This window comes from Balaenoptera musculus, chromosome X (genome assembly GCF_009873245.2).
Source record: "Balaenoptera musculus isolate JJ_BM4_2016_0621 chromosome X, mBalMus1.pri.v3, whole genome shotgun sequence".
NCBI lineage: Eukaryota > Metazoa > Chordata > Mammalia > Artiodactyla > Balaenopteridae > Balaenoptera > Balaenoptera musculus.
The window spans coordinates 10,530,987-10,557,698 of NC_045806.1; the positions used below are offsets into that span (position 1 = coordinate 10,530,987).

Genomic DNA, 26,712 nt, shown 5'->3' on the forward strand with positions numbered 1-26,712 from the left:
CCTAACCCCACACGTGCAGGCCTCCCCGGCTATCAGCATTTGTATGTTCGGTGAACCTGCGTTGGCACATCATTATCACCTGAAGTCCATAGTTTACATTAGGGTTGACTCCTGGGGCTGTCCCTATGTTTTTACTCTTTATCTTGGCCATGATTGTCCACAAGTGTGGTATTCAGCTGTTTTAAGAGAACAGCAGTGTTATTATTGGAAAAACTTAAAATTTAAATATGCTGTATTAATTCATTAACAATCAAATTTTACCAGCATTAGGAATTCTTTGTTGATCCTTCTATCTAACTTTCTAATTACATTTCACAATTTTGCTCCTAGAATGAATAATGTCAATTATGTGGTTATAGCAGTGATTATCTAGTTCATACACTTAAAGATTTCTATACTCTAAAATACTGTGCAGAATATTCTTTAATGGAAAACTAATTGTAGATTGTATCAATGTTCTCAGGGTAGACACAGCATGTATTTCTGTAGTATGTATTGTTTACTAAGAATACTCAAACTCTTTGACCACATGTGTATCTAAGATAGTTTTAAACATTTTGTAGTTGTAAAGATAGTACAAACTCAGTTTATTTACATTTTGAAGCAATCGTAATTTAAAAATGTCATTGCAATTGAAAGACCCTGGAATGCACTCATATATTCATTGGTGCCTCAGATGTTTGAGTGTTTCTTATCTGTAAGGCATTAACCATTTCTGTTATTTCTGTTAGGCACATCATTTTTGATGTGAATTATTTGGAGGTTAATTACGTGATCAAGAGAAAAATTTTATCCTTTTGACTGCAGCGTTTATTGTAACTTAATATAAGAAAGCTTACGTGTTACATTATTAGCATAGTTACAATGTTATTTAGTCTGAACCATGATTTTGAGTCTTAAATTGGGATGTTTCTGAATATATCACTTACACGTTGATGTTAAAATCTGTGTACTTTTTTTTTTTTTTTTTAAGGTATTTACTATGCAGGATCTATTACAGCTCATTAAAATCAACCCTGAATCCAGTCTGTACAAATCACTGGTAGGATTGTTTCGTTTTTATAACCTGCTTTGGTTTGTTAATAATAACGGAATAGTTGAATAAAGGTAAAATATTTTCTTTTTACAGATTTCAGGATTTGACAAAGAAAACCAAAAAGGTAGGAGCCTTCATCTTTGTAGAGAATAGGAACATTTTTGTTATGTATTGTTTTGTATAAAAGTATGAAACTAATAATTTTCAGATGGAAGAATAGGGAATTTGAATTGAATCATTTGACTTTTTTCCTTGCTGACAATACCTTTTTAAATAGAACAATTCATCTGTTTTACAAATGTGGATCCTTTCCCCCAAATTTTAACCTTTTAAAATCGCTATTACTCAAATGAGAAAACTAGAGACAGCATCAAGAGCCCTACAAACGGATTGAAAGTTGGTCTTTGTAGAGATACCCACTGTTTGGAACATTTCCAAAACAAAAACAAATAACGTTTAGGCCACTATCTTTGTATCCTAGATATGCCCCTAAGTACAATATATAGAGTATTGTATTAATATTGGCTTAAAGAATGAAATATCTGTTCAGTAGTGTGCTTTTTTTTTTGTTTATATAGGCCTGATAAATTGCTTTAATTTTGGCCTTGATAATAACCTTCAAAGAGTCCATAACTACTCTGAGATAATAGAAAATGTATATATTGATCTCTGCCCCCAGCTTCTGGCACACAGCTCCCAAAATCCTTGTAATGTCCTAAGTGATAAGAACACAAGGAGCATATCTTGTTCTAGTATTGGTCTTTGACCTCCATTCTTGACACAGGTCTCCTGAAACCCTTGTAATTTCCTGGGTGATAGGAGTGTCTTGTGTTCGAATGAGCCAACACTACGCGGGTCCCTGGATGGCTCCTGGATGAGGCTGGTCACTGGAAAGACCAAGCCATGATTAGAAGCTTGAGATTTTCAGCTTTGCTCCCCATTCTGTTGAAGGGAGGAGGACTGAAAATGAATAATCGATCATTTTTGTGAATAATCGATCATGAATGTGTGACGAAGCCTCCATAAATCCCAAAAGTATGGGGTTCGGAGAGCTTCCAGGTTGGTGGACACGTGGAGGTGCTGGGAGAGTGGCACACCTGGAGAGGGCGTAGAAGCTCCGGGCTCCTTCCCACATGTACCTCGCCCTGTGTATCTCTTCTGTTTAGCTGTTCAACTGTATCCTTTATCATATCCCTTTTTTTATATATAAATTTATTTATTTTATTTATTTATTTTTGGCTGTGTTGGGTCTTCGCTGCTGCGCGTGGGCTTTCTCTAGTTGCGGTGAGCGGGGGCTACTCTTCGTTGCGGTGCGCGGGCTTCTCGTTGTGGTGGCTTCTCATTGCGGAGCACAGGCTCTAGGCACGCGGGCTTCAGGTTGCGGCATGCGGGCTCAGTAGTTGTGGCTCGCGGGCTCTAGAGCGCAGGCTCAATAGTTGTGGCACACAGGCTTAGTTGCTCCGCGGCATGTGGGATCTTCCCGGACCAGGGCTTGAACCCATGTCCCCTGCATTGGCAGGCGGATTCTCAGCCACTGCACCACCAGGGAAGCCCCCTATCATATCCTTTAATAAACTGGTAAACGTAAGAAAGTGTTTCCCTGAGTTTTGTGAGCTGTTCTGGTACGTTAATGAAGCCCACGGAGGAGGTTGTGGGAACCCCTGTGTATAGCCAGTTGCTCAGAAGCACAGGTGCCAGCCTGGGCGTGTGACTGGCACCTGAAGGATGTATAGGTATGGTGGCAGGGGGTGGTCAGTGTGGGACTGAGGCCCTTAACCCACGGGGTCGGATGCTGCCTCCAGGTGGACAGTGTCAGAATTGAGTTCAAGTGTGGGCCACCCATCTGGTGTCGCGGAGAACGGCTTGATGTGAGGGAAAAGCCCCACACACTGGGTCACCGGGAGAGTCGGGAGTAAGTGTTGTGAAGTGTTCTGTGTAAAAGTCAAGGGGCCCACAGGGAGGGGAGAGATGGGAGGGAAGAGGTGGGTTTTTCCCTACACAGAAGGAGGGAGGCTGAGGTTTTTTCCCTTTACAACTGCTGTGGGTGACAGGCCACAGGCTGGACTTGATGATGGACTTGGTAGTATGAACATAAGCTGGTAACTTGCCTGTAACGCATAGTTGTGATTTAGATCTTTTCCAAAAAATCCGTAACGTCATGTAATGGCCTTTTTGTGTTAGTGTGCTCCTTGATTTTGTCTGTTGCCGGCATTGCTACCCTCCCTGCTGGGACATTAATTCAGGCCTTGCCATTTGGCGAACACTTGAGTACCTACTTTCTGCCAGTCATTATTCTGTGACTTAACTGCCTGCTCTCCTGGGAGTAATGTTAGCAGAGGATAAGTAAATTGGATCAAAAGACATTCTGTTTTTATTTTACTGTATTATTGAAGTATAGTTGACCTACAATGTTGTTAATTTCTGCTGTACAGCTAAGTGATTCCGTTATACATACATGTACATTCTTTTTCATATTCTTTTCCATATGGTTTATCACAGGATATTGGATATAGTTCCCTGTGCTCTATAGTAGGACCTTGTTGTTTATCCATCCTATGTATAACATTTGGATCACAAGACATTCTAGATCACCTGCAAAGTAGGTCATCCTTACTGAAGTTGAGGATGGTAGGTGATCCTAGGTTGTAGATTCTGTGGCCATGCTGTTTAGTGTAACTCTGTGATGGGAATGTCTGTATGTGTGTTGGCCGATACGGTAGCCACTAGCCACATGGGGCTATTGAGCATTTGAAATGCGGCTAGTGTGACTGAGGAACTGAGATTTTAATTTAAGTAGCTACACGTGACTAGTGGCTGTCACGTTGGACAGCACGGTTCTAAGTAAATAGCTGCTGTCTGTAGTGTAACTATTTCAGAAAGGAATTTAGGGCTTGAAGGTATATTAAGAAATAATCCATTTATTTATAGGTATTTATACTATTAAAAATAGCTTTTCACCTTTAAGCACTCTTTAAATCTTTCTAGTTCAGAAAGACATCTGGCTAACATCTCTTACCAGCTTTACCCAGCATCCTAGTAAAATTTCTGAAACTCAGAAAAACTGAGTTGCAGACATGTCATGCATCCTAATGACATAATTTGGATAGAATTCTTGGCTAACAGTAAAGCAGCTACTGTTAAAATGAAATGATTTAAAAATTGGTGGCTCTCCATTAAGAGATTGAGACCATCAGAAAACATGTAAGAAGATGTTTTGTACCTAACTGTTGTGTATTCCCTGACAGAGATCTTTGGTTTTATCTTACTGTGTGTATACTTTGAGGGTGCTGATCTGTTGAATGGTTACAGTACTTTTCCCCTAGATTCCACTCACACATCCTTCCCACCCCTCATTTTTCCTTTCAAAGATAATGATACCCAGAAAATAGCTGGCCAGAGAATTTGGACACTGGCTCTTTTCTTTCTGGAAGTTAAAATCCTTGCCTGTGATTGGCAAAAGAATAGATAGATAGATAGATAGATAGATAGATAGATAGATGGATCAGTGGGACAGAATAGAGAGCCCAGAAATAGGTCTACACAAACATAGTCAACTAGCCTTTAACACAGGCAATTCAATGGAGGACATATAGTCTTTTCAGCAAGCGGTGCTGGAACAGTTGGACATTCATATGCACAGATATGAACCTGGACGCAGACCTTACACAAAAATTAACTGAAAACGAATCGTATATCTAAATGTAAAACACAAAACTATAAAACTTCTGGAAGAAAACAGAGAAAATCTTTGTGACCTGCTGTTTGGTGATGAGATATAATACCAAAAGCATGATACATGAAAGAAAAAATAGACCAGTTAGACTTTATTCAAATTTAAAAACGTCTGCTCTATGAAAGAGTGAAAAGGCAAATTACAGACTGGGAGAGGATATTGGCGAAAGACATCCAGTAAAGGACTTGCATCAAAAATACACAAAGCACTCTGAAAACTCAACACTAAAGAGACAAGTCAGTTAAAAAATGGGCAAAGGATCTGAACAGATAGCTCTCCAAAGAAGATAAACAGGTGGCAAATAAGCATATGAAAAGATGCTGCACGTTATTTGTTAGAGACATGCAAATTAAAACAAAAATGAGATAACATGGCCAAAATCCAGAACACCTTCAGCACTAAATGCTGGTAAGGATGTGGAGCAATAGGAACTGTCGCTCATTGCTAGTGGGAATACAAAATGGTACAGCCACCTGGGGAGATAGTTTGGTGGTTTCTTTTTTTTTTTTTTTTTTAATAAATTTATTTATTTTTGGCTGCATTGGGTCTTTGTTGCTGCGTGCGGGCCCTCTCTAGTTGTGGCGAGCAGGGGCCACTCTTCGTTGCGGTGCACTGGCTTCTCATTGTGGTGGCTTCTCTTGTTGTGGAGCACGGGCTCTAGGCGTGCAGGCTTCAGCAGTTGCGGCACGCAGGCTCAGTAGTTGTGGCTCTCGGGCTTAGTTGCTCCGCGGCATGTGGGATCCTCCCAGACCAGGGCTCGAACCGGTGTCCCCTGCATTGGCGGGTGGATTCTTAACCACTGCGCCACCAGGGAAGCCCAGTTTGGTGGTTTCTTACAAAACTAAACATAGTCTTACCATACAATCCAACAGTCATTGTTTTAGGTGTTTACCCAAGTGACTTGAAAACTTAAGTCCACACAGACACCTGCACGTGAATGTTTGTAGCAACTTTATTCATAATTGCCAGAAATTGGGAACAACCAAGATGTTATTTGGTAGCTGAATGGATAAACAAGCTGTGGTACTTCCAGACAGGGAAATACTATTCAGCTAAGAGGAATGAGCTACCAAGCCATGCAAAGAGATAAATGAATCACAAATGTGTATTGTTAATGTAAGAAGCCTGTCTGAAAAGACTACGTGCTATATGATTCCATATATGTGACATTCTGGAAAAGGCAAAGCTGTAGTGATAGTAAACACATCAGTGGTTGCTAGGGATTTGGAGGGAAGGGGCAGGAGGTTGAAGAGGTGAAGCACAGGATTTTTTTTAGGGTGGTGAAAGTATTCTTACGATACCTGTAATGGTATGATATAGACATTTGCCTAAAACCTGTAGAACTGTACAAAGAACAAGCCTTCATGTATGCAGATTTAGGAGGTCAGGTGATCTCAGGATGGAATGCGGACTGAGAAAACAATCTAACTGTAGTAACCTCACTGCAGGGGGTGGGGAAAAATATGCTGAGCTATCTGACGTTGGAAAGAATGACGACTAAGACGGAAGGCAGAAGGAACTGTACATAGGCTGTGTATTCAAGGTGAGAGTTATTTCTCATGGGAGTGCTGGCTAACAATTGTGAAACCATGATACACGTGTGCTGGAATTGAACAATTAAGTAAGTGGGTAGAAGATGGCGGGAGCCAGGTGTTCACTGCTGGAGCGGGAATTTACAGGTAAACAAGGGGAGGAGGCTAGGATGGTCCATGTGGTAACGGCTCAGGTGGAGACATTAGTGTGAACTCACGTTTAGCTTAATATAGAGACAGGTGATACAGAGATATTTATAGGTATGTTTGTGTACAGAGGTTAGTGTACATTCGTATTTCCTCGCTGTCTAGGCTGAGGGGCTGGAAGCAGTGACACCCCAGTTGCAGTGAGCACACCTCGAGCCCAGTTTGCAGTACTAAGATTCGGTTTCTACTACCATTCCATAATAATAGGAACCAGGGCTCCTTGGAGCAGTGGTTGATTCCAGGAGTGGAGCAGAGACTGTACAAGATGAGCCTGGAGCCCCTTTCAGTGCAGCACCTAAGGAAGTGCTTAAGACAAAAACCCACGATGAAAGTGCTCCCAGAGGCCAAAGCTGGAACAATTGGAGCAACACAATAAAAGAGTGGGTTTTATCAGTGAGTTGTAGAATTACACATGAATTATAATTACCAAGGTATAAAACACGAGTCCATACTGATATAAATAAATGACTGGATAAAGGTGGAGACTAGACGTATCCTTCTTGGGTGGGAGTGTGGAGGGGAGAGAGGGGAAGTGGAACTAATTAGGGGCCTGTGGAAAGCACTGCAGAACTGGAAAAAGGCACCAGCGTTAGAAATGCTGCGGTGGAAGGGCACACCGCCAAAGATGACCTCCTGCAGGATCTTGAAGATTGCTGCCAAACGTTGACCTTTGTCCATAGAGGGAGCCAAGGTCTGGCCTCAGCATGACAGCAGGGAAGGGATGAGGTGAGAACAGGCTGATAGGAAAGGGTCAGAAGAAGAGGGTGGATGAGACAGAAGAGTTGCAAGGCAATGAGTATGAAAGAACAGAGTTTATATCTGCAGTAGGGGAAGTAAAAGAGAGTATATTGTATGATACCACTTATATGTGGACTCTAAAGTATGACACAAATGAACCTATGTATGAAACAGACTCACAGACATAGGGAACAGACTTGTGGTTACCATGGGGGAGAGGGGATGGGAGAGGGATGGAGTGCGAGGCTGGGGTGAGCAGATGTGAGCTATTATATATGGAGTGGATAAATAACAAGGCCCTACTGTACAGCACAGGGAACTATATTCAGTATCCTATGATAAACCATAAAGGAAAAGAAAATTTTAAAAAGTGTATATATGTATAACTGAATCACTTTGCTGTACAGCAGGAATTAACACATTGTCAATCAACTATACTTCGATTTAAGAAAACAGTATATTGTAATGTCTTCAGTAGAAAAGAAAAATAAGCCCTTAACTTGGCTGATGCGGAAGTCCATTCATCTGTTCCAAGAAAGTGAAAACTTCTAAAATTTATACTCATGACTTAAAAAAAAAAAAAAAAGTTTCAGCGAATTTCCTGGCGGTCCACTGGTTAGGACTTTGTGCTTCCACTCCCAGGGGCCTGGGTTTGATCCCTGGTCGGGGAACTAAGATCTCACAAGCTGCATAGCGTGGTCAAAAAGAAAAAAAATTTTTGAACTATTCAGAAGGGTATGAAGTGAAAGAAGAGTAGGAATTTCTTTTCATATTCTCTAATTTCACTTTCTGCTGATAACTAGAACGAAGAGTGTCTTGGTTATCCTACCAGAATTTAGTTCATAGGTGTCAAAGTCTATATGTAATTAAAACATATACTCATACATTGGATCATATCATAGATACTGTTGTGCAATTTGCTTTCTTTATCCACCAATATATCTTTCTCTAGCCGTGTACTTGGACTAGTTATTTTTTAGAATGTATTTAATTAACCCCCGTTGATGGAGATTTTATTGTTTCATCGCTTGGTTTTTGCCATTAGAAACATGTGGCGTGTGGTGCTACACCCTTTTGGGAAAGTATAGCTGTGTGAATTCAGAGAGGTGGAATGGCTAGGTGAAAGGGCACTTGCATTTTGAATATCCATAAACACGGACAAATTTCCCTCCCAAGTGAAAGAGCACGCCTGCTTCCCCGCTCCCTTGCTGACATTTAGAGTGCTAAGATTAAAACTTTGGTAATACGCTTATCGGGAAAATACAGTCTTTCTGTCGTAGTATTAATTTGCATTTATTTATAATTTTGTTCATGTTTATTCAACATTGAAAATTTTTTTCTGTGAACTTTGTCCATGTCTTGCCCTATTTTTCCATTTTCTTACTGATGTGTAAAAACTCTTTTATGTTTATGAAAATTAGTCCTCTGTCTCTGTATTATGCCAAATAGTTGTTTCCAGTGTATCCTTTGTCTTTTGACTTTGCTATTTCATGCCACATATAAGTTCTTAATTTTCATGTTTGATGAATATTTCTCCTTATTGCTTGTAGGTTTCTGTATCATGCTTGGAAATGCCTTTCCTCATATTATTCTTAAAAGATAGATGATGTAAAAAAGATAATGTTATAAAACCAAGATTGCATAAACAGTGATTGAGCAACAGTTGAACGAAAGAAAGTTGTGAAACGAAACTATACATGTTGTGTCTTTTAGGTTTTCTCATGCAGTTTCTGAAAGAATTGGCAGAATATCATCAGGCTAAAGAGAGTTGCAGTATGGGAACTCAGACAAGTGCAACATTTCCCGTCAAAGACTCCCTTGGTAATGATGGTCTTCCATAATTTCACTTCCTCCGTGCTCTCTTTGAATGAAGGAGACGGCCTGATGTGCCGTATTATGCACTCGTTGCCTGACTGGGAGGGCTGCAGGCTGCTGGCGGCAGGGGCGCCCATTCTTTCTGGGATCGCTGCCGGCAGGGACCCGGAGCTGCTCTCCAGGCCTGCTCCTCCCTGCATGGCCGCCAAGGCTACGCTTTCCAGATCTCGTGGGGATCCAAAGGCCCACTTCCTTGTCTGTTGGGTTGAACCCCTCTTGACTGGGAGGTTCTTCCCTGTGTCTCATCTAACCTTATAGCCACTAAACTGAGAAGATCTTAGATTACTTGCATTGCAGAGAACTAGAGAAGTCAGTGGGCCATCCCTTCATTTTATAAGTTGAGAAAACTGAGGTCACCAGAGGAAGAGCAACTTGGCAATGCCAAGTCTGGGTCAGAACTGATATGAGTCCAAGTTTTCTGGTCCGTGATCCAGAGCTTTTCTGCTGTGCAGGCTTTCTGTAATACCATCCTACCCTTGAGTTGTGTGCTCAGGAGAGAAGGGAAACAGCTGGCTAATAGGATATGGTTAATCGATTTCTTGGCCCTTCCTTACTCTTAAACTGTACTAGTGCCTTTAACTTGTAAAAAGATAAGTTCATAACTTGTAAAGACCGTATTGTATGACTACGCCTTTCATTTATTTAGGTGTAGGTTTTATTCCATTAGCAACATAGAACATGCTTATTCTACAGCGGTTCTGTTCAATAGTATGAGCCACATGTGTAATAAATTTTCTAGTAGCCAAAGTAGAAAAGGTAAGAAGAAACAGGTGAAATTTGTTTTGGTAATATATTTTATATAACTTAGTATGTCTAAAATATTATTCCAACATGAAATCAATATGAAAAATATTAATGAGATATTTTACGTTTATTTTTTTGTACTCAGTCCTTGATATCTGGTGTGTCTTTTACACTTAGAGTACATCTCATTTTGAACTGGTCACATTCCAAGTACTCAGTATGGCTAAATGTGGCTAGTGGCCTGCATTGGACAGTCCAGAGCATTTGGAAAATCCAGAAAAGTAGATGGAAAGTTTTGTCGACCAGAGACATACCTGCCAATATTTTAATTTGCTTCTGCCAGCCTTTTCTTCCTATGCCTGCTTTTTGGTGGTATTGGTGTTACACATGATTGAGATTGTACGCGAGGGCCAGGTTTGCAGTGTGCTATGTGGTTGGTTTCAAATCCACAGTTGGTTTGAGGGCTGCAGGTCTGCTGGAAAGAGTGCCAGAATGCGAGGCAATTATAGACCTGGCTTTAGCCCCACTGATGCCAGTATAGAGTTGCTTAGCCATCTGAACATCACTTCAACTGTATGGGTGTCTGTTTCCTCTTTTGTGGAGAGGAGGAGTTGAGACACATGATCTTTGATTCATCTTAAGGTCAGTGTTTGAAAGTGAGTCAGCTTTAACCAAAGTCCAATGAAGAGCTCTCTCCCATGGCATTTAGACACTGGAAAGAGATGCCAGTGTTTTCTGACTTGAACTGTACTTTTTGTTTTCTTTTCCCCTGACATTTTATGATGAGGATTCTCAAACATTCAGGAAAGTTGGCACAGTTTTACAGCACACACGTGTACATCTCACGTCTGCCATGAAATTTGCGGTACGCTTGCTTGACCACTTACCTGTCCGTCCATTAAGCTCTCTCACGTTTCTGATGCATTACCAAGTAAATTGCAGACATCCTTGCACTTTCCCTTAAGTGCACTCTTTGTGTTTGAACAGAGCTCTGGCCTCTTGCTCACCTGCCCACATTTCTCTAACCTCCTTTCCTGTGTTGTTTTTTGATAGCTGAGAAGCTTCAGCTTATTGATGATGAGTTTGCAGGTGCTTACCCTCAGCATCCAAAGTTAGAATCTTTAGAAATCAAGTTAAATGAATATAAGAGAGAAATTGAACAGCAGCTACGGGCAGAAATGAGTCAAAAGGTAAGATTTATCTTGTTATTACCAAGAGTGATGTTTTCGCTTGTCTTTTAATGTCTTCGTCTTAGGTATGTGGGGAAATAACTAGAATCTTTACTAATGAATGTGATATACTGCTGTGCATGTTATTTCTCTTTCCAGATGATGTCATTTCTTTATGACTTTTGAATGCACCCTATAAGTACAGTGAATGAGACGAAACATAAAGACAAATTAAGACTAAATATATTTAGGCAGCATTAATGTTAAACCCGACAGTGAAGAGAGAATGTTACTGTTTCTTTAGTGTAGTTATTGGCATTTACAATTATTTGTCATCAATTGGCAGCTGAAGTATTTTAAAGATACTGAAATAGCGAAAATTAAAACGGAAGAGAAAAGAAAGTGTGAGAAGGAATTAGCTGAGTTGCGGAACGAATTTGAGAGAGCTTGTCAAGCAAAATCTGAAGCCCTGATTTCTCGGGAAAAGATGACCCTTAAGAGAATTCAAAAGCACCAGGAGGTAATATTCTAAAATCATTTACCGGGTGGCTGTTTCCGGGCCATTTCCCAAGTAGGGACTGGGGTCAAGAGCGCACGTAGAAGCATGGGGCTTGGAAAGGATGTGCAGACACCCTTCCTCTGAGATGGCTGGAGGGAAAGGACCGGGGACGGGACCATCCATGCTGGGAGTGGGAGAAACTCGTACCAAAGAAGCGGCAGATTTGAGGCTTCGGTAGCAGCCGGGGGAGAGGATCCGAGGTGTGGAAGGGCCGCTTGCAGGAAAGGAAGAGCAGCCCTGGGAAGCAGACAGGGCTGCCTGAGCTATGTGGAGGGCCCAGCCGAGGTGGGCAGCCTGGAATGGCAGTAGACCAAATCCAGTGCTTACAGGCGATGGCTCTGGCGCAGCTCTCGGGACGATGTGTAGTGTCGGTGAGGGCGGAAGGATAGAGGTGCTCGGGGAGAGGAGCTTGAGAGCGCCGAATTTCTTTGGCTTTGGAAAGGCAGCCCATTTCGTGGAAGACATTGGGGTTGGGTGGGGTGGGGAAGGCAGCCCAGGAGGAGGCTAATATAGGGCAGCAGGGAGGGTGACGTGGCCATCTGGAAGACATCGAGAAGCAGGTCTGGGGATTCCTATGGGTGGAAGAAGAAGGATGGGCCAGGAGGACAGAGTTGCAGGTGGAGGTTTCAGATCAAGACTGGAAACAAAGCACAGCGTGCTGCCATGGGGGCGGAGGTGAGGTCCCCGGAGTGGAGGCGTCCAGGGCTGCCAGGGTCATCCATGTGGCCGTTTGATCTTGTCCCACAGGAAGGTGGCTGGACGGGAGGTTGGAGAGGTTGCCAAGTGGCAGGAGGGCATGTCGGGAGGGATTGGATCCATTGCTTTGGGAAAAACAGGTTCCTTTGCCAAGGGCATGTCTTAGACCAGGCTGGATCTGAGGCCTTGTTTCCTATGGACAGCTATCAGGAAGTTCTGTTAAAAGTAGAAGGCTTCCTCCCAGCGTCCACCCTTGCTTAGAGCTTCTCAATAAGACCCAGTTATTTCATGGTAATTGTACCCCCTCTACAAGTGTTATATAGCAGTTCTGGGAATTGGGCTCACTTAGCTATAAAATAAATGTTGGAGGCACAGGTGTTTGAGAAGCTTGGATTATGTTTATGCTAACAGCATCATCTTCAAGATAGGTGACTGACTAAGAAAGAGAAAGACAAATAGCATATGATATCACTTATATGAGGAATCTAAAATATGGCACAAATGAACCTATCTATGAAACAGAAACAAAATCAGGGACATAGAGCATAGATTGGTGGTCCCCGAGGGGGAGGGGGGAGGGGGGATGGAGTGGGAGTTTGGGATTAGCAGGTGCAAACTATTACAGAATTGGTAAACAATGGTCCTACTGTAGAGCACAGGGAACTGTATTCAATATCCCTGTGATAAACCATAATGGAAAAGAATATGAAAAAGAATATGTATTTGTATAACTGAGTCACTTTGCTGTACAGCAGAAATTAACACAGCATTGTAAATCAACTATACGTCAATAAAATTAAAAGATAGATGACTGACTAGATGAGATCAACCAGTTAACAGACTCGAACCCTCGTTTAGTCACCTGATTCTCTGAGGGCACTAGCGAAGGTAGCCATCCTTGTGAAGAGCACCGTGCCTTGATTCCACCACCTGGAATGCCCCTCCCCTTCTCTGCCTGATACAACCGTCCAGTCCTTCAAAATCCAACCGGAGTGTCACGTCCTCGTGACGCCTTTCCTGACCCCCACTGATGGAGTCCTTTGGGCTTTGTTCGTGCTGTCGAGTCTTGATGTACTTTGGTTGTGAAATCATCACAATATAGTGTGACTGTTGGTTTGTCTCTCTTTCCCTGACTAAACTGTGAGTTTTTTAAAGGTGGGGACTGTCCTATATCTGTCCATCATTGTGTATCCAGCTCCCAGTGTGCCCTTGGACATGTGACAGGTGTTCAGGAAACCCTTGCTCAGGGAACACATACGTGGAAGTGTGGCCATTCATTCGGGACATCAGGCGAGCTTGCTGACTGAGCCAGAATGACCTCTGAATTGAAACTTTGAGACAGCGATGGAACTGTGGGGATTCTTTTAAGTTTTATTGCTGAATGCACATTTTGTTTCATTTTTTCTTGCTGAAGAACTTAGTGAAATTTTGTAAGTGTCTGAGAGATGTTAATTAAGTAATAAAATAACGAGACAAGGGATGTTAGGATATAGGGTAATGTGGCTTAACAGTCCTTGGGGGAGGAGGGAGTAAATTTTTGTGGAAAAAAAGGCAAAACATATACCTCACATTGGAACCTCTTGAGAGTGAAATTGTTCCTCTAAGTGTCCGTACTTTGCTTTCTGGAATTTAGGAAGCAGGATATTAGTTCAAATCCCTTTTGTTTTCTTTAGCTCGCTTGCTGAAAATTAATACTTTCCTCTACAGAATGAAACAAAAGAAATTTATACTCAAAGGCAGCTTCTGCTAAAAGATATAGATTTGCTGAGAGACAGAGAAGCTGATCTGAAGCAAAGAATTGAAGCTTTTGAATTGTAAGTAATGCGTATTCATTTTGGACATTCAGAATGAATGAGATGCAAAAGAACTACTAAAAATGTCTACATAGTCTAATATTAGCTGCAAAGTAGAGTTCTTGGTTGTAAAGGTGATAGCACCTAACTTCAAAAGGCACAAGTTAAGAGAAACAGGGACGAGGGTTTCACTTTTGAAATATTAGACACTGGGATGAAAGCAGAAGGAGACACCGTCGTCAGGCTTCAGTGAGACGGGACAAATGATTTGCAGAAGCGAATAATGCTTTAAAAGATCATACGTTTCGCATTCATGTTCAGCCATTCAGATCTCAGTTTCATGTGCATGTAGTAACTGAATTCCAGAGAGCCAGACCTGCCACACTGACCTGCTCTCCTGGCAAAAAAGGGAAACACAGTGGCCCTGAGTTGACTTGTACTGGGTGAAAGTATTTCTTGTGATGTGTGTGTGTTGCTTTTTCCAAGTGCTCACCAACGTTTCATTCTTCACTTCTTTTTTTTTTTTTAATTTTATTTATTTGTTTTTGGCTGTGTTGGGTCTTCGTTTCTGTGCGAGGGCTTTCTCCAGTTGCGGCAAGCGAGGGCCACTCTTCATCGCGGTGCACGGGCCTCTCACTATCGTGGCCTCTCTTGTTGCGGAGCACAGGCTCCAGACGCACAGGCTCAGTAGTTGTGGCTCACGGGCCTAGTTGCTCCGTGGCATGTGGGATCTTCCCAGACCAGGGCTCGAACCCGTGTCCCCTGCATTAGCAGGCAGATTCTCAACCACTGCGCCACCAGGGAAGCCCCCATTCTTCACTTCTTACCTGCGATTCATAGCAAGCTCAGCAGTTTTATAGTTTATGGAATAAGCCTTCTTTCCCATTTGGTATGTGCCATTAATTGGCACTCACAGATACTACAGGAACTTTCTTTCATTAAAGGATTTGTCTTCATCTTCATTGACGTTGTTTTCTCATTTATGTAGGCTCGGTTCGTTTGATTTCTTCTCTCTGCCGACCTTACTCTCTTTTTGGCAATACCAAAGAGGTAAATTGATCATAAGAGAGAAAAGGAACACAGTTTGGGTATAGATGGTTCATGATTATGTAATCACTTATTTACCGCCTCTTCCCCTCCTCCTCCTCCTCCCTTCTAAGCATAGTATGTAAGCTAAATAAACGTACTGGTTTACTGCTCCTTTGTGTACAGATGAACCATCAGAGGGAGCTAACACACAGAGCTTTTATCCTTTGCTTGGAATAGTCTGGGTTCCCTAGCACTTCTCATTATGGCTTGATCTAAGTCCCTATGAACCCAGTTCCCAGGCTCTGGAATTGATTTTGTGCTTGATTTAAGGCCTCACCAGGAAGACCATGCCTTTCTTTGGTGTTGGGACTTTCTGACTGATCCATCGATCTTTTGCTCTCTTTTCAGTATTTACTTTTCCGTATTGAATTAGTAGACTCTGAAATGCCAGAACAAATCTTCTGTCTTTAATAGCTATGGGCTAGTCAATTAAATCTTAGTTAGAAACAATATTATAGAAGAAACAAGCACTTAAGTGCACTAGCTGAAGTTTGGTTTGTAGCTTTGTAACTAAAAACATCATTCTTTCACCCCTGAATTGATTATGGCTACTTACCACTTATGACCTTTTTTTTTTTTTTTTTAAGTGTGAACCATCTCCTGTGAGAAACCACTTTGGTTTTGGCACTTTCCCACTCCCGCCAGCCAGGTGCCACCGTAGAGCTCCGTTTGCTAGTTCAGATCCATCATCACTAGGTCAGCCCATAAAAGAGGTGGGAGGCCTCTGGCTCTTTGCATCTACTCCCCACAGCGTGACAGTCACGTAACAGTTTGAGTCTCTGGAGCTAAAAACACATGGTATCTTCTCCGCCTGAATTCTTCACTTCAAGTATTACAGTTTTCTGATTTGCCGTATCTGTTTTTGCTAATTTCAGGGCCCAGAGGCTACAAGAAGAAGAAAACAAAAGCATGACTGACGGGCTTAGGAGGCGGGAGCTGAATATAAAGAGTATTGAGGAGGCCTATGACCTAAAGCTCAAGAACGAACTTCTGAAGTAATTGTCTGGCGTCTTTAAAAAAGTATCATGTTTGAATTAAGTTGATGAAACACAGCAACACTAATGAAGTAGATAAGACTAATATTTTATGGCAAAATCCAGTATTTAAAAAAAATATGTGTTTTCATTGACCAGTCAAGCCTTTCCCATGAGTATTTGAGTTAAGATGGTTTTACAAAGATACAGTACAGAGAATAGCATCCTCTGTTCACTCTTGTCTCTCCTCTAGTATTTATTGAGGGCCTGTGATTTGCTTGAATTTCTTAGGGCACCTTGTAACTTGCTGAAAAGCTATAAAATGGGAATTATAGTCACTTTTATCTTTTCCTCTACCCCACTCATACTGCCATTAAGATGGGGATGTCTAATGATTTATGAATTATTCTGCTTATTGGTTATAGTATTTGTCGATCTGTATTCCTTCAAGATTCTGCAAAGCCAGAATCAAAAGAAAGAAACTAGAATTAACTATATAAAGCAAAAAATGATACAGGAAAAGGAAAATACGGACAACTCTGATACTATGGCTTTCCTCTAGGCTGGGTTTTGCTGTGTTCTGGTGAATAGTATCTTAGTGCAGAGCCATTAAGCCCATATACGGTAACTTTTCTCTCCAGTGCTCAGTGTAACCTCTGGCACAAAATAAGTGTTCAGTTAATTGTTTATTGAGTCAGTGAATTCATAGCAGAGAGATGACTCAACTCAGCAGCTCTGGGTATTTCTTAATCATCGGCCTCTCTTTACTACTTTGTCCATAATTTGGCATTGATAGCCCATTACTTAGTACCTTCAAAGGGTTTTTGAGGTTATTCTTTAAAATAATTCTAATAAAAAATATAGCAGTTTTCCGTGTATCAGTTTTGACATGATACAGACTTCATCCACATATTTTATGTCCGCTCCTCTAATACAGCAGTAAGCTCTGAAGAATCTGTAGTTGTTAAACTTCTAGGAATAAATGAATAAAAGTGTGTATGTTAGCTTGACATAGCCATGGAGTAGGGAACTGTTAGGTATTGATGTCTTTGTCTGGCCGTGGGTGTCCTCATTATGACTTTGGCAATTGTTGGGGTTTGGAGGATATTCACCACAGGAGTGCTTCTTTCCTTTCTCTCATCTCTGAACCAGAAAGTCAGCTGGTAATAGCTGGTGGAGATAGTAGAATTCCATGAAAACGTGCCTTTTGGTATCGCCAATCCGTATATAATTCTGTTGGCAGTGGCTCTCAGTACTGTGCTCAGTTCCTGAGGGGAAAAGTTCTTATCCTGCTTGGGGGTAGGGAGGCAGGATAGGTGGATTGGAAGTGACTGACTTGTTATCCTTTGGGATTTAGAGTCTGTTGTGTACAGTGTAAAAGTAACTAAATTTACTTCCTTGGGTCAGCAGACACCAACTGAGAAACAGTGCCGTCTGTAACCTCGATAACACAACCCTGTATTTTGTGCTTGAGTTTACAGGATTGCAGCAGGATTTTACTGGACCTTTTATAGCCAGGATTCGAATCCCTGGCCTTAGTACTGAGTGACCTTGAAGTTCATGCGTTGTCCTGTTCAGTGCCCTTTGGTGCCCTGGTGCCATAGATAAGCTCAGGCACTGATAGCAGTCTGTCTAGGGAGGTGACCAGGAACTCATTTTCCATCCTTCTGATTCTCAGGTATCAACTTGAACTGAAGGAGGACTGCGTCGCTAGAACTAATAGATTGATTGAAGATAAGAGGAAGAATAAAGGTGACCCTTGGGGGGAAAAAAGCTGTACTTCTCAGTTTCGATGCAGGTTATCAGCTTCCTAAGTTGGGTCTGTTCTGTAATCCAAAAAATATGTACCTTCCACTTCACTGTTAGTATAAACTGACACATTTTTTGTCCTTTTAATTTTACAAAATGAAAAAAAAATCACCGTCTTTCACTATGTTTTTGCAAACCTTCATGTTTAACCTTTTGTATATTCTCAAAGATCAGTAATTTATCGGTAGAATTTTATTCAACTTTATTTCAATATATTTTGATGAATAAATCTGTGATGGCAGGAAGGCGGCAGCAACTTACTGCCATCGGTTAATATTACTCTAAGCCACGAGAGATTTCACTTTTTACTTTGGGGCTGCTCCTTTGCAACTATCTTGCTGAGACTAATACCTCTTGAGGAATTAGTACCGTCCTGTAGTCAGCATGTGATTTTTCTGATGATATATCTATAGAGACTTGTGTTAGATGAAGTGAAAATGACAAAATAATAACTACAAATAGCTACAGTCTTACAGAGCAGTCTTTGTCTTTAAGGAAGTTCAGAGCCATCGGCATAAGGGCCCCGCACTCTGTGCAGATGGTGTAACTCTGGTGACTTGTGTAGCAGGAGGTTCACCACATGTATGACCATTACAACCGACTTCCCATCACCTATTGAGTAATGGGGCTTACTTACTTGCTCGCTGACTTTTTTTTTTGACCCAAATATCTGCTATTTTACGTGTGTGTGTGTGTGTGTGTGTGTTAGTGTGCCACACAGCTTGCGGGATCTTAGTTTCCCGACCAAGGATCAAACCCGCACCCTCGGCAGTAAAAACGCGGAGTCCTAACCTCTGGGCTGCCAGGGAATTCCCTCTGCTATTTTAGATGATGAAATAATGGTCATTAGGTCTGACATAGTGGCTATAAGTGATTAAATGATTTTTGTGCTCACTGGGAAAACTTTATGATGTTTAGTTGGTTGGCTCTGTCTTTCAGAAAAAGCTATACATTTCCAAGAGGAGATTGCGACTCTTAATTTTAAAAAGGAAGAACTGGATCGTTCTGTAAATCGTGTGAAAGAACTTGAGGTAATTGTTAAGCCTATTGGTTTTTTTGAAATAGTTGTTAGACAACACAGGAAATTTTAGCTTCAGTCATACATAATTTATCTCGAGTTATCCTCTTGGTATGTTTGGACTGTTTATTATATGACTCAGAGGGTGACGGCTGAACTTAATTCAGTAGTTCCTTATTTCAATCTTAGTCTCGTAGAGAAGCATAGAAAGAGCATGTCCTTTGGGGCCCAGAGTCGTCCTTGAATCCTTTGTGTCTCCCTCACTGCTTGTGTGCCTCTGGGCAAGATCTGTGACCTCAGATCCCTTCTCCGTAAACTCTGGGATATTGCCCACATCCCATGGTTGTTGAGGGACTTCAGTGAGCTGGTTTACTGTGCCTGGCCCATAGCAGGTGGCTGGTGTATACTAGTATCTATTCAGCCTCTTCTCCCTTCCCCTCAGCAGCAGGTGAAAATTCTTATCACTACATCAGGATCTCACAGATTAAAGCAAAATGAGAGGCATTTTTCACATGATACTATTACTTTTTTTACTGTCCATTTGTGTGCTTGCTATCTAAAGGACAGGACTGGACCTTCAGGAACTTAAAATACGTTCTGTATATAAAATTTATTTTTGCAACTGTGATGACTTGTTTGAGAACTTTATAGGCTCGTGTCTCCAAACATGAGATATATTAGACTAAGAAAAGGAAAGCACCTCACAGCATGTTATTGGTATCTATCTTACCTTTTCATATTAAAAAATAGACACATTATTAACTCTGTGATGGCTTTTGGGTCCTTAGTTGCATCTGGAAAATGGGGTGATAATCCGAAGGGCTTGCTTTGTAGGACAGGGTTCTGCGTAAATCGAGTTGGATGAGCTTGCGCCATCCCCAGCTCCAGGGCAGAAGTCGTAGTTAGGGTTGTCTAGTCGAAGAGAACCACACTTCAGTCAAGTGACCGTAATTAAATTATGCTGCCCAGCTGAGAGCAGCCTGCCAGCATTGACCTCTGCAGTCCTGTAAAGTCACTGTTCAAGTACAAGTTTTCCTTTTCCAATTCCAGCTTCAGTTGGAGTCTGTCAAAGCTCAGTGTTTGGCATTAACAAAGCAAAACCACGTGCTGAGCAAGAAGGTTAAAGAGATGAGCAACTATTCACTACTGAAAGAAGGGAAGCTGGAGCTTGAGGCGCAAAATAAACTACTTAAACAACAACTGGAAGACATGAAAAGTGAAAACTGGAATCTCCTAAACCGTAAGTCTTTTTTTTTTTTTTTCTGATTTGCCTGTTTTTGTAATTCATGTTAGGTTCATATTAGGAAACTGCTCTAAGGGAGGCTACAATTGGGAAGATTTTATAAAGTTAAGATTCTCAGATTGAAATTCCTTTCTTTTTGCTTGCTATTCCATAATTCGTAGTGTAAGAAGAAACATTTTTTTTAATTTAATTTTTATTTTATGTTAGAGTATAGTTGATGTACAATGTTGTGTTAGTTTCAGGTATACAGCAAAGGGATTCAGTTGTACATATACACATATCCATTCTTTTTCAGATTTTTTTCCCATGTAGGTTATTACAGATCATTGAGTAGAGTTCCCTATGCCATACAGTGTGTCCTTGTTGATTATCTATTTTATATATGGTAGTGTGCATATGTTAATCCCAAACTCCTAATTTTATCCCTCCCCCCACCTTTCCCCTTTCATAAGTTTGTTTTCAAACTCTGTGAGTCTGTTTCTGTTTTGTAAATAAGTTCATTTGTATCATTTTTTTTAGATTCTGCATATAAGTGACATCATAAGATATTTGTCTTTTTCTGTCTGACTTATTTTACTTAGTTATGATCTTCCCTAGTTGCATCCATGTTGTTGCAAATGGCATTATATTGTTGTTTTTTATGGCTGAGTAATATTCCATTGTATATATGTAACACATCTTCTTTATCCATTCCTCTGTTGATGGACATTTCAGTCGCTTCCATGTCCTGGCTATTGTAAATAGTGCTGCAGTGAACATTGAGGTGCATACATCTTTTCGAACTATGGTTTTCTCTGGATATATGCCCAGGAGTGTGGTTGCTAGATCATATGGTAGTTCTATTTTTAGTTTTTTAAGGAACGTCCACACTCTTCTCCATAGTGGTTGAACCAATTTACATTCCCACCAGCAGTGTAGGAGGGTTCCCTTTTCTCCACACACTCTCCAGCATTTATTGTTTATAGACAGTTTTTTTAAAGGAATTTTTTTTTAACTTATTTATTTTATTTTTGGCTGAGTTGGGTCTTTGTTGCTCCACGTGGGCTTTCTGTAGTTGCAGAGAGTGGGGGCTACTCTTCGTTGTGGTGCACAGGCTTCTCATTGCAGTGGCTTCTCTTGTTGCGGATCATGGCCTCTAGGTGTGCGGGCTTCAGTAGTTGTGGCTTGCAGGTTCTAGAGCACAGGCTCAGTAGTTGTGGCGCATGGGGGCTTAGTTGCTCCGCAGCATGTGGGATCTTCCCGGACCAGGGCTCGAACCCGTGTCCCCTGCATTGGCAGGCGGATTCTTAACCACCGTGCTACCAGGGAAGCCCTGTTTATAGACATTTTGATGATGGCCATTCTGACTGGTGTGAGGTGATATCTCATTGTAGTTTTGATTTGCATTTCTCTAAAAACTAGCAAAGTTGAGCATCTTTTCATGTGCCTGTTGGCCATCTGTATGTCTTTGGAGAAGTGTCTATTTAAATATTCTGCCCATTTTTTGATTGGGTTGTTTGAGCTGCATGAGCTGTTTGTATATTTTGGAGATTAATCCCTTGTCGGTTGCTTCATTGGCAAATGTTTTCTCCCATTCTGTGGGTTGTCTTTTCATTTTGTTTATGGTTTCCTTTGCTGTGCAAAAGCTTTTAAGTTTAATTAGGTCCCATTTGTTTTTTTAATTTTTAAAATTTTCATTACTGTAGGAGGTGGATCTAAAAAGATACTACTGCAATTTATGTCAGAGTGTTCTGCCTATGTTTTCCTCTAAGAGTTTTATAATATCTGGCCTTACATTTAGGTCTTTAATCCATTTTGAGTTTATTTTTGTGTATGGTGTTAGAGAATGTTCTAATCTCATTCATTTACATGTAACTGTCCACTTTTCCCAGCACCACTTGGTGAAGAGACTGTCTTTTCTCCATTGTATATTCTTGCTCCTTTGTTGTAGATTAATTGACCATAGGGGCGTGGGTTTATTTCTGGGCTTTCCTGTTCATTGAACTATATTTCTGTTTTTGTGCCAGTACCATACTGTTTTGATTATTGTAGTTTTGTAGTATAGTCTGAAGTCAGGGAGTCTGAGCGCTCCAGTTCCGTTTTTCTTTTTCTTTTTTTTTTTTTAATTTTTAAATTTAATTAATTTATTTATTTGGCTGCATTGGGTCTTCGTTGCAGTGAGCGGGCTTTCTCTAGTTGTGGTGAGTGGGGGCTACTCTTTGTTGTGGTGCGTAGGCGTCTCATCGCGGTGGCTTCTCTTGTTGCGGAGCACAGACTTTAGGCACGGAGGCTTCAGTAGTTGTGGCTTGTGGGCTCTAGAGCGCAGGCTCAGTAGTTGTGGCACATGGGCTTAGTTGCACCGTGGCATGTGGGATTTTCCTGGAGCAGGGCTCGAACCTGTGTCCCCTGCATTGGCAGGTGGATTCTTAACCACTGTGCCACCAGGGAAGTCCCTCCAGTTGCGTTTTTTTTTCTCATGCTTGCTTTGGCTTTTCAGGGTCTTTTATGTTTCCGTACAAATTAAAATTTTTTTTCTTCTAGTTGTGTGAAAAATGCCACTGGTAATTTGTTAGGGATTGCATTGAATCTGTAGATTTCCTTGGGTAGTATAGTCATTTTGACAATATTGATTCTTCCAATCCAAAAACATGGTATATCTTTCCATCTGTTTGTGTCATCTTAAGTTTCTTTTTATCAGCATCTTATAGTTTTCAGAGTACAGGTCTTTTGCCTCCTTAGATAGGTTTATTCCTAGGTATTTTATTTTTTTGATGTAATGGTAAATGGGATTGTTTCCTTAATTTCTCTTTCTGATACTTCGTTGTTAGTGTATAGGGATGCAAGAGATTTCTGTGTATTAATTTTGTACCCTGCACCTTTACTGAATTCATGGATGAGCTCTAGTAAGTTTTCTGGTAGCATCTTAAGGATTTTCTACGTATAGTATCATGTCATCTGCAAACAGTGACAGTTTTACTTCTTTTCCAGTTTGGATTCCTTTTATATCTTTTTCTTCTCTGATAGTTTTGGAAGTCCTATCCACAGCAATGTTGTATAAAAGTCGTGAGAGTGCACATCCTTGTCTTGTTCCTGATCTAAGAGGTAACGCTTTCAGCTTTTCACTGTTGAGTATGATGTTAGCTGTGGGTTTGTCATAGATGGCCTTTATTATGTTCAGGTAGGTTCCCTCTGTACCCACTTTCTGTAGAGGCTTTATCATAAATGGGTGTTGAATTTTGTCAAAAGCTTTTTCTGCATCTATTGAGATGATCATATAGTGTTTGTTCGTCACTGATCGATTTGTGGATATTGAAAAATCCTTACAGCCCTGGGATAAATCCCATTTGATCATGGTGTATCGTCCTTTTAATGTATTGTTGGATTCAGTTTGCTAGTATTTTGTTGAGGATTTTCGCATCTATGCTCATCAGTGATACTGGCCTGTAATTTTCTTGTGGTATCTTTGTCTGGTTTTGGTATGAGGGTGATGGTGGCCTCATGGAATGAGTTTGCTAGTGTTCCTCCTTCTGCAGTTTTTTGGAATAGTTTCAGAATGATAGGTGTTAACTCTTCTCTAAATGTTTCATAGAATTTGCCTGTGAAGCCATCTAGTCCTGGATTTTGTTTGTTGATAGTTTTTGTGTGTGTGTGTCTTATTTTTTATTGAATTATAGTTGAATTACAATGTTGCATTAATTACTGCTGTACACCAAAGTGACTCAATTATAGATATATATACATTCTTTTTCGTATTCCTTTCCATTATGGTTTATCACAGGATATTGAATATAGTTCCCTGTGCTATACAGTAGGAGCTTGTTGTTTATCCATTCTATATATACCAGTTTGCATCTGCTAATCCCAAACTCCCGCTCCTATCCTCTCCCACCCCCCCCACCCCCTTGGCAACCACCAGTCTATTCTCTATGTCCCTGATTTTGTTTCTCTTTCATAGATAGGTGTCATATTTTATTTTATTTTTTACTTCTTTCAAGTCACTTAACCTATTATTTTACTTTTTTAAAATTAATTTTTATTGGAGTATAGTTGCTTTACATGTCATATTTTAGATTGCACATGTAAGTGATATCATATGGTATTTGTTTTTCTCTTTCCGACTTACTTCACTTAGTATGATAATCTCTAGTTACATCTGTGCTGTTGCAAATGGCATTATTTCGTTCTTTTTCATGGCTGAGTAATATTCCATTGTATATATGTACCACATCATCTTTTATCCATTCATCTCTTGATGGATATTTAGATTGTTTCCATGTCTTGGCTATTGTGAATAGTGCTGCTATGAACATAAGGGTGCATGTAACTTTTTAAATTAGAGTTTTCTCCAGATATATGTCCAGGAGTGGGATTGCTGGATCATATGGTAATTCTATTTTTAGTTTTCTGAGAAACCTCCATACTGTTTTCCACAGTGGCTGCACCGACTTACATTCCCACCAATGGCGTAGGAGGGTTCCCTTTTCTCCACATCCTCTCCAGCAATTTGTCATTTGTAGACTTTTTTTTTTTGCCTTTTATTTTTTTAAATTAATTAATTAATTATTTTATTTTTGGCTGTGTTGGGTCTTTGTTTCTGTGCCAGGGCTTTCTCTAGTTGTGGCAAGCGGGGGCCACTCTTCATCGCGGTGCGCAGGCCTCTCACTATCGCGGCCTCTCTTGTTGCGGAGCACAGGCTCCAGACGCGCAGGCTCAGTAATTGTGGCTCACGGGCCCAGTCGCTCCGCGGCATGTGGGATCTTCCCAGACCAGGGCTCGAACCCGCGTCCCCTGCATTGGCAGGCAGATTCTCAACCACTGCGCCACCAGGGAAGCCCTGTAGACTTTTTAATAATGGCCATTCTGACCACTGTGCGATGGTACCTCTTTGTAGTATGTACCTTATTTGATTTGCATTTCTCTAATAGTTAGCCATATTGAGCATCTTTTCAGGTGCCTATTGGCCCCCTGTATTTAGTTTTTGGAGAAATGTCTACTTCAGTCTTCTGCCAATTATTTGATTCCGTTGTTTGTTCTTTTGTTGTTGAGCTGTGTGAGCTATTTGTATATTTTGGAAATTAAGCCCTTGACAGTCGCATCATTTGCAAATATTTTCTCCCATTCTGTAGGTTATCTTTTCGTTTCGTTTACAGTTTCCTTTGCTGTGCAGAAGCTTGTAAGTTGGATTAGGTCCCATTTGTTTATTTTTGCTTTTACTTCTATTGCCTTGAGAGACTGACCTAAGAAAACATTGGTACGATCTATGTCAGAATGTTTTGCCCCTGTTGTCTTCTAGACATTTTATGGTGTCATATCCTATGTTTAAGTCTTTAAGCCATTTTGAGTTTATTTTTGTGTATGGTGAGAGGTCGTGTTGTAACTTCATTGATTTACATGCGGCTGCCCAACTTTCCCAACACCACTTGCTGAAGAGTCTGTCTTTTTTCTGTTGTGTATTCTTGTCTCCTCTGTCGAAGATTAATCGACCATAGGTGTGTGGGTTTATTTTTGGGCTCTCTGTTCTGTTCCATTGATCCATATGTCTGTTTTTGTGCCGGTGCCATGCTGTCTTGATTACTGTAGCTTTGTAGTATTGTCTGAAGTTTGGGATGGTTATGCTGTTAGAAGTCTTTTAATCACAGTTTCAACTTCAATACTTGTGATTGGTCTGTTCTTATTTTCTATTTCTTCCTGGTTCAGTCTTGGAAGATTTCACCTTTCTAAGAATTTGTCCATTTCTTCTAGGTTGTCCATTTTATTGGTAGATAATTGCTTGTAGTAGTCTCTTATGATCCTTTGTATTTCTGTGGTGTCAGTTGTAACTTCTTTTTTGTTTCTAATTTTATTGATTTGAGCCCTCTCCCTTTTTTTCTTGATGAGTCTGGCTAAAAGTTTATCAATTTTCTTTATCTTCCCAAAGAACCAGTTTTTAGTTTTATTGATCTTTTCTATTGTTTCCTTCATCTCTCTTTCATTTATTTCTGCTCTGACCTTTATGATTTCTTTCCTTCTACTACTTTGGATTTTGTTTGTTCTTCTTTCTCTAGTGGCTTTAGGTGTAACCTTAGGTTGTTTGAGATTTTTCTTGTTTCTTGAGGTAAGATTGTATTGCTGTAAACTTCCCTCTTAGAACTCCTTTTGTTGCATCTCATAGGTTTTGGATTGTCGTGTTTTCGTTTTCATTTGTCTCTAGGTATTTTTTGATTTCCTCTTTGATTTCTTCAGTGATCCATTGGTTGTTTAGTAACATATTGTTTAGCCTCCATGTGTTTGTGTTTTTTCGTTATTTTGTTGTAGTCGATTTTTAATCTCATAGCATTGTGGTAGGAGAAGATGCTTGATATGGTTTCACTTTTCTTAAATTTACCGAGGCTTGCTTTGTGACCAAGCATGTGGTCTATCCTGGAGATTGTTCCATGTGCACTTGAGAAAAATATGTACTCTGCTGCTTTCAGATGGAACGTTCTATAAATATCAATTAAATCCATCTGGTCTGATGTGTCACATAAGGCCTGTGTTTC

At 40.7% G+C, this 26,712-nt stretch overlaps 1 protein-coding gene across 5 annotated transcripts in view; it reads left to right on the plus strand.

Annotated features, from left to right (window-relative positions):
* Positions 1 to 26,712, plus strand: part of OFD1 (OFD1 centriole and centriolar satellite protein) — a 63,439-nt gene that overhangs the window by 5,906 nt on the left and 30,821 nt on the right. For 4 of the 5 annotated variants that reach the window (XM_036840738.1, XM_036840742.1, XM_036840739.1 and 1 more), the window contains exons 4-13: positions 974 to 1,042; positions 1,130 to 1,160; positions 8,960 to 9,067; positions 10,919 to 11,055; positions 11,381 to 11,554; positions 13,997 to 14,103; positions 16,047 to 16,166; positions 17,824 to 17,897; positions 18,894 to 18,985; positions 20,023 to 20,212. In XM_036840738.1, coding sequence (XP_036696633.1) covers positions 974 to 1,042; positions 1,130 to 1,160; positions 8,960 to 9,067; positions 10,919 to 11,055; positions 11,381 to 11,554; positions 13,997 to 14,103; positions 16,047 to 16,166; positions 17,824 to 17,897; positions 18,894 to 18,985; positions 20,023 to 20,212 — 1,102 coding nt within the window. The remainder of the gene's footprint in view (positions 1 to 973; positions 1,043 to 1,129; positions 1,161 to 8,959; positions 9,068 to 10,918; positions 11,056 to 11,380; positions 11,555 to 13,996; positions 14,104 to 16,046; positions 16,167 to 17,823; positions 17,898 to 18,893; positions 18,986 to 20,022; positions 20,213 to 26,712) is intronic. The other variant, XM_036840741.1, reaches the window with a different exon arrangement.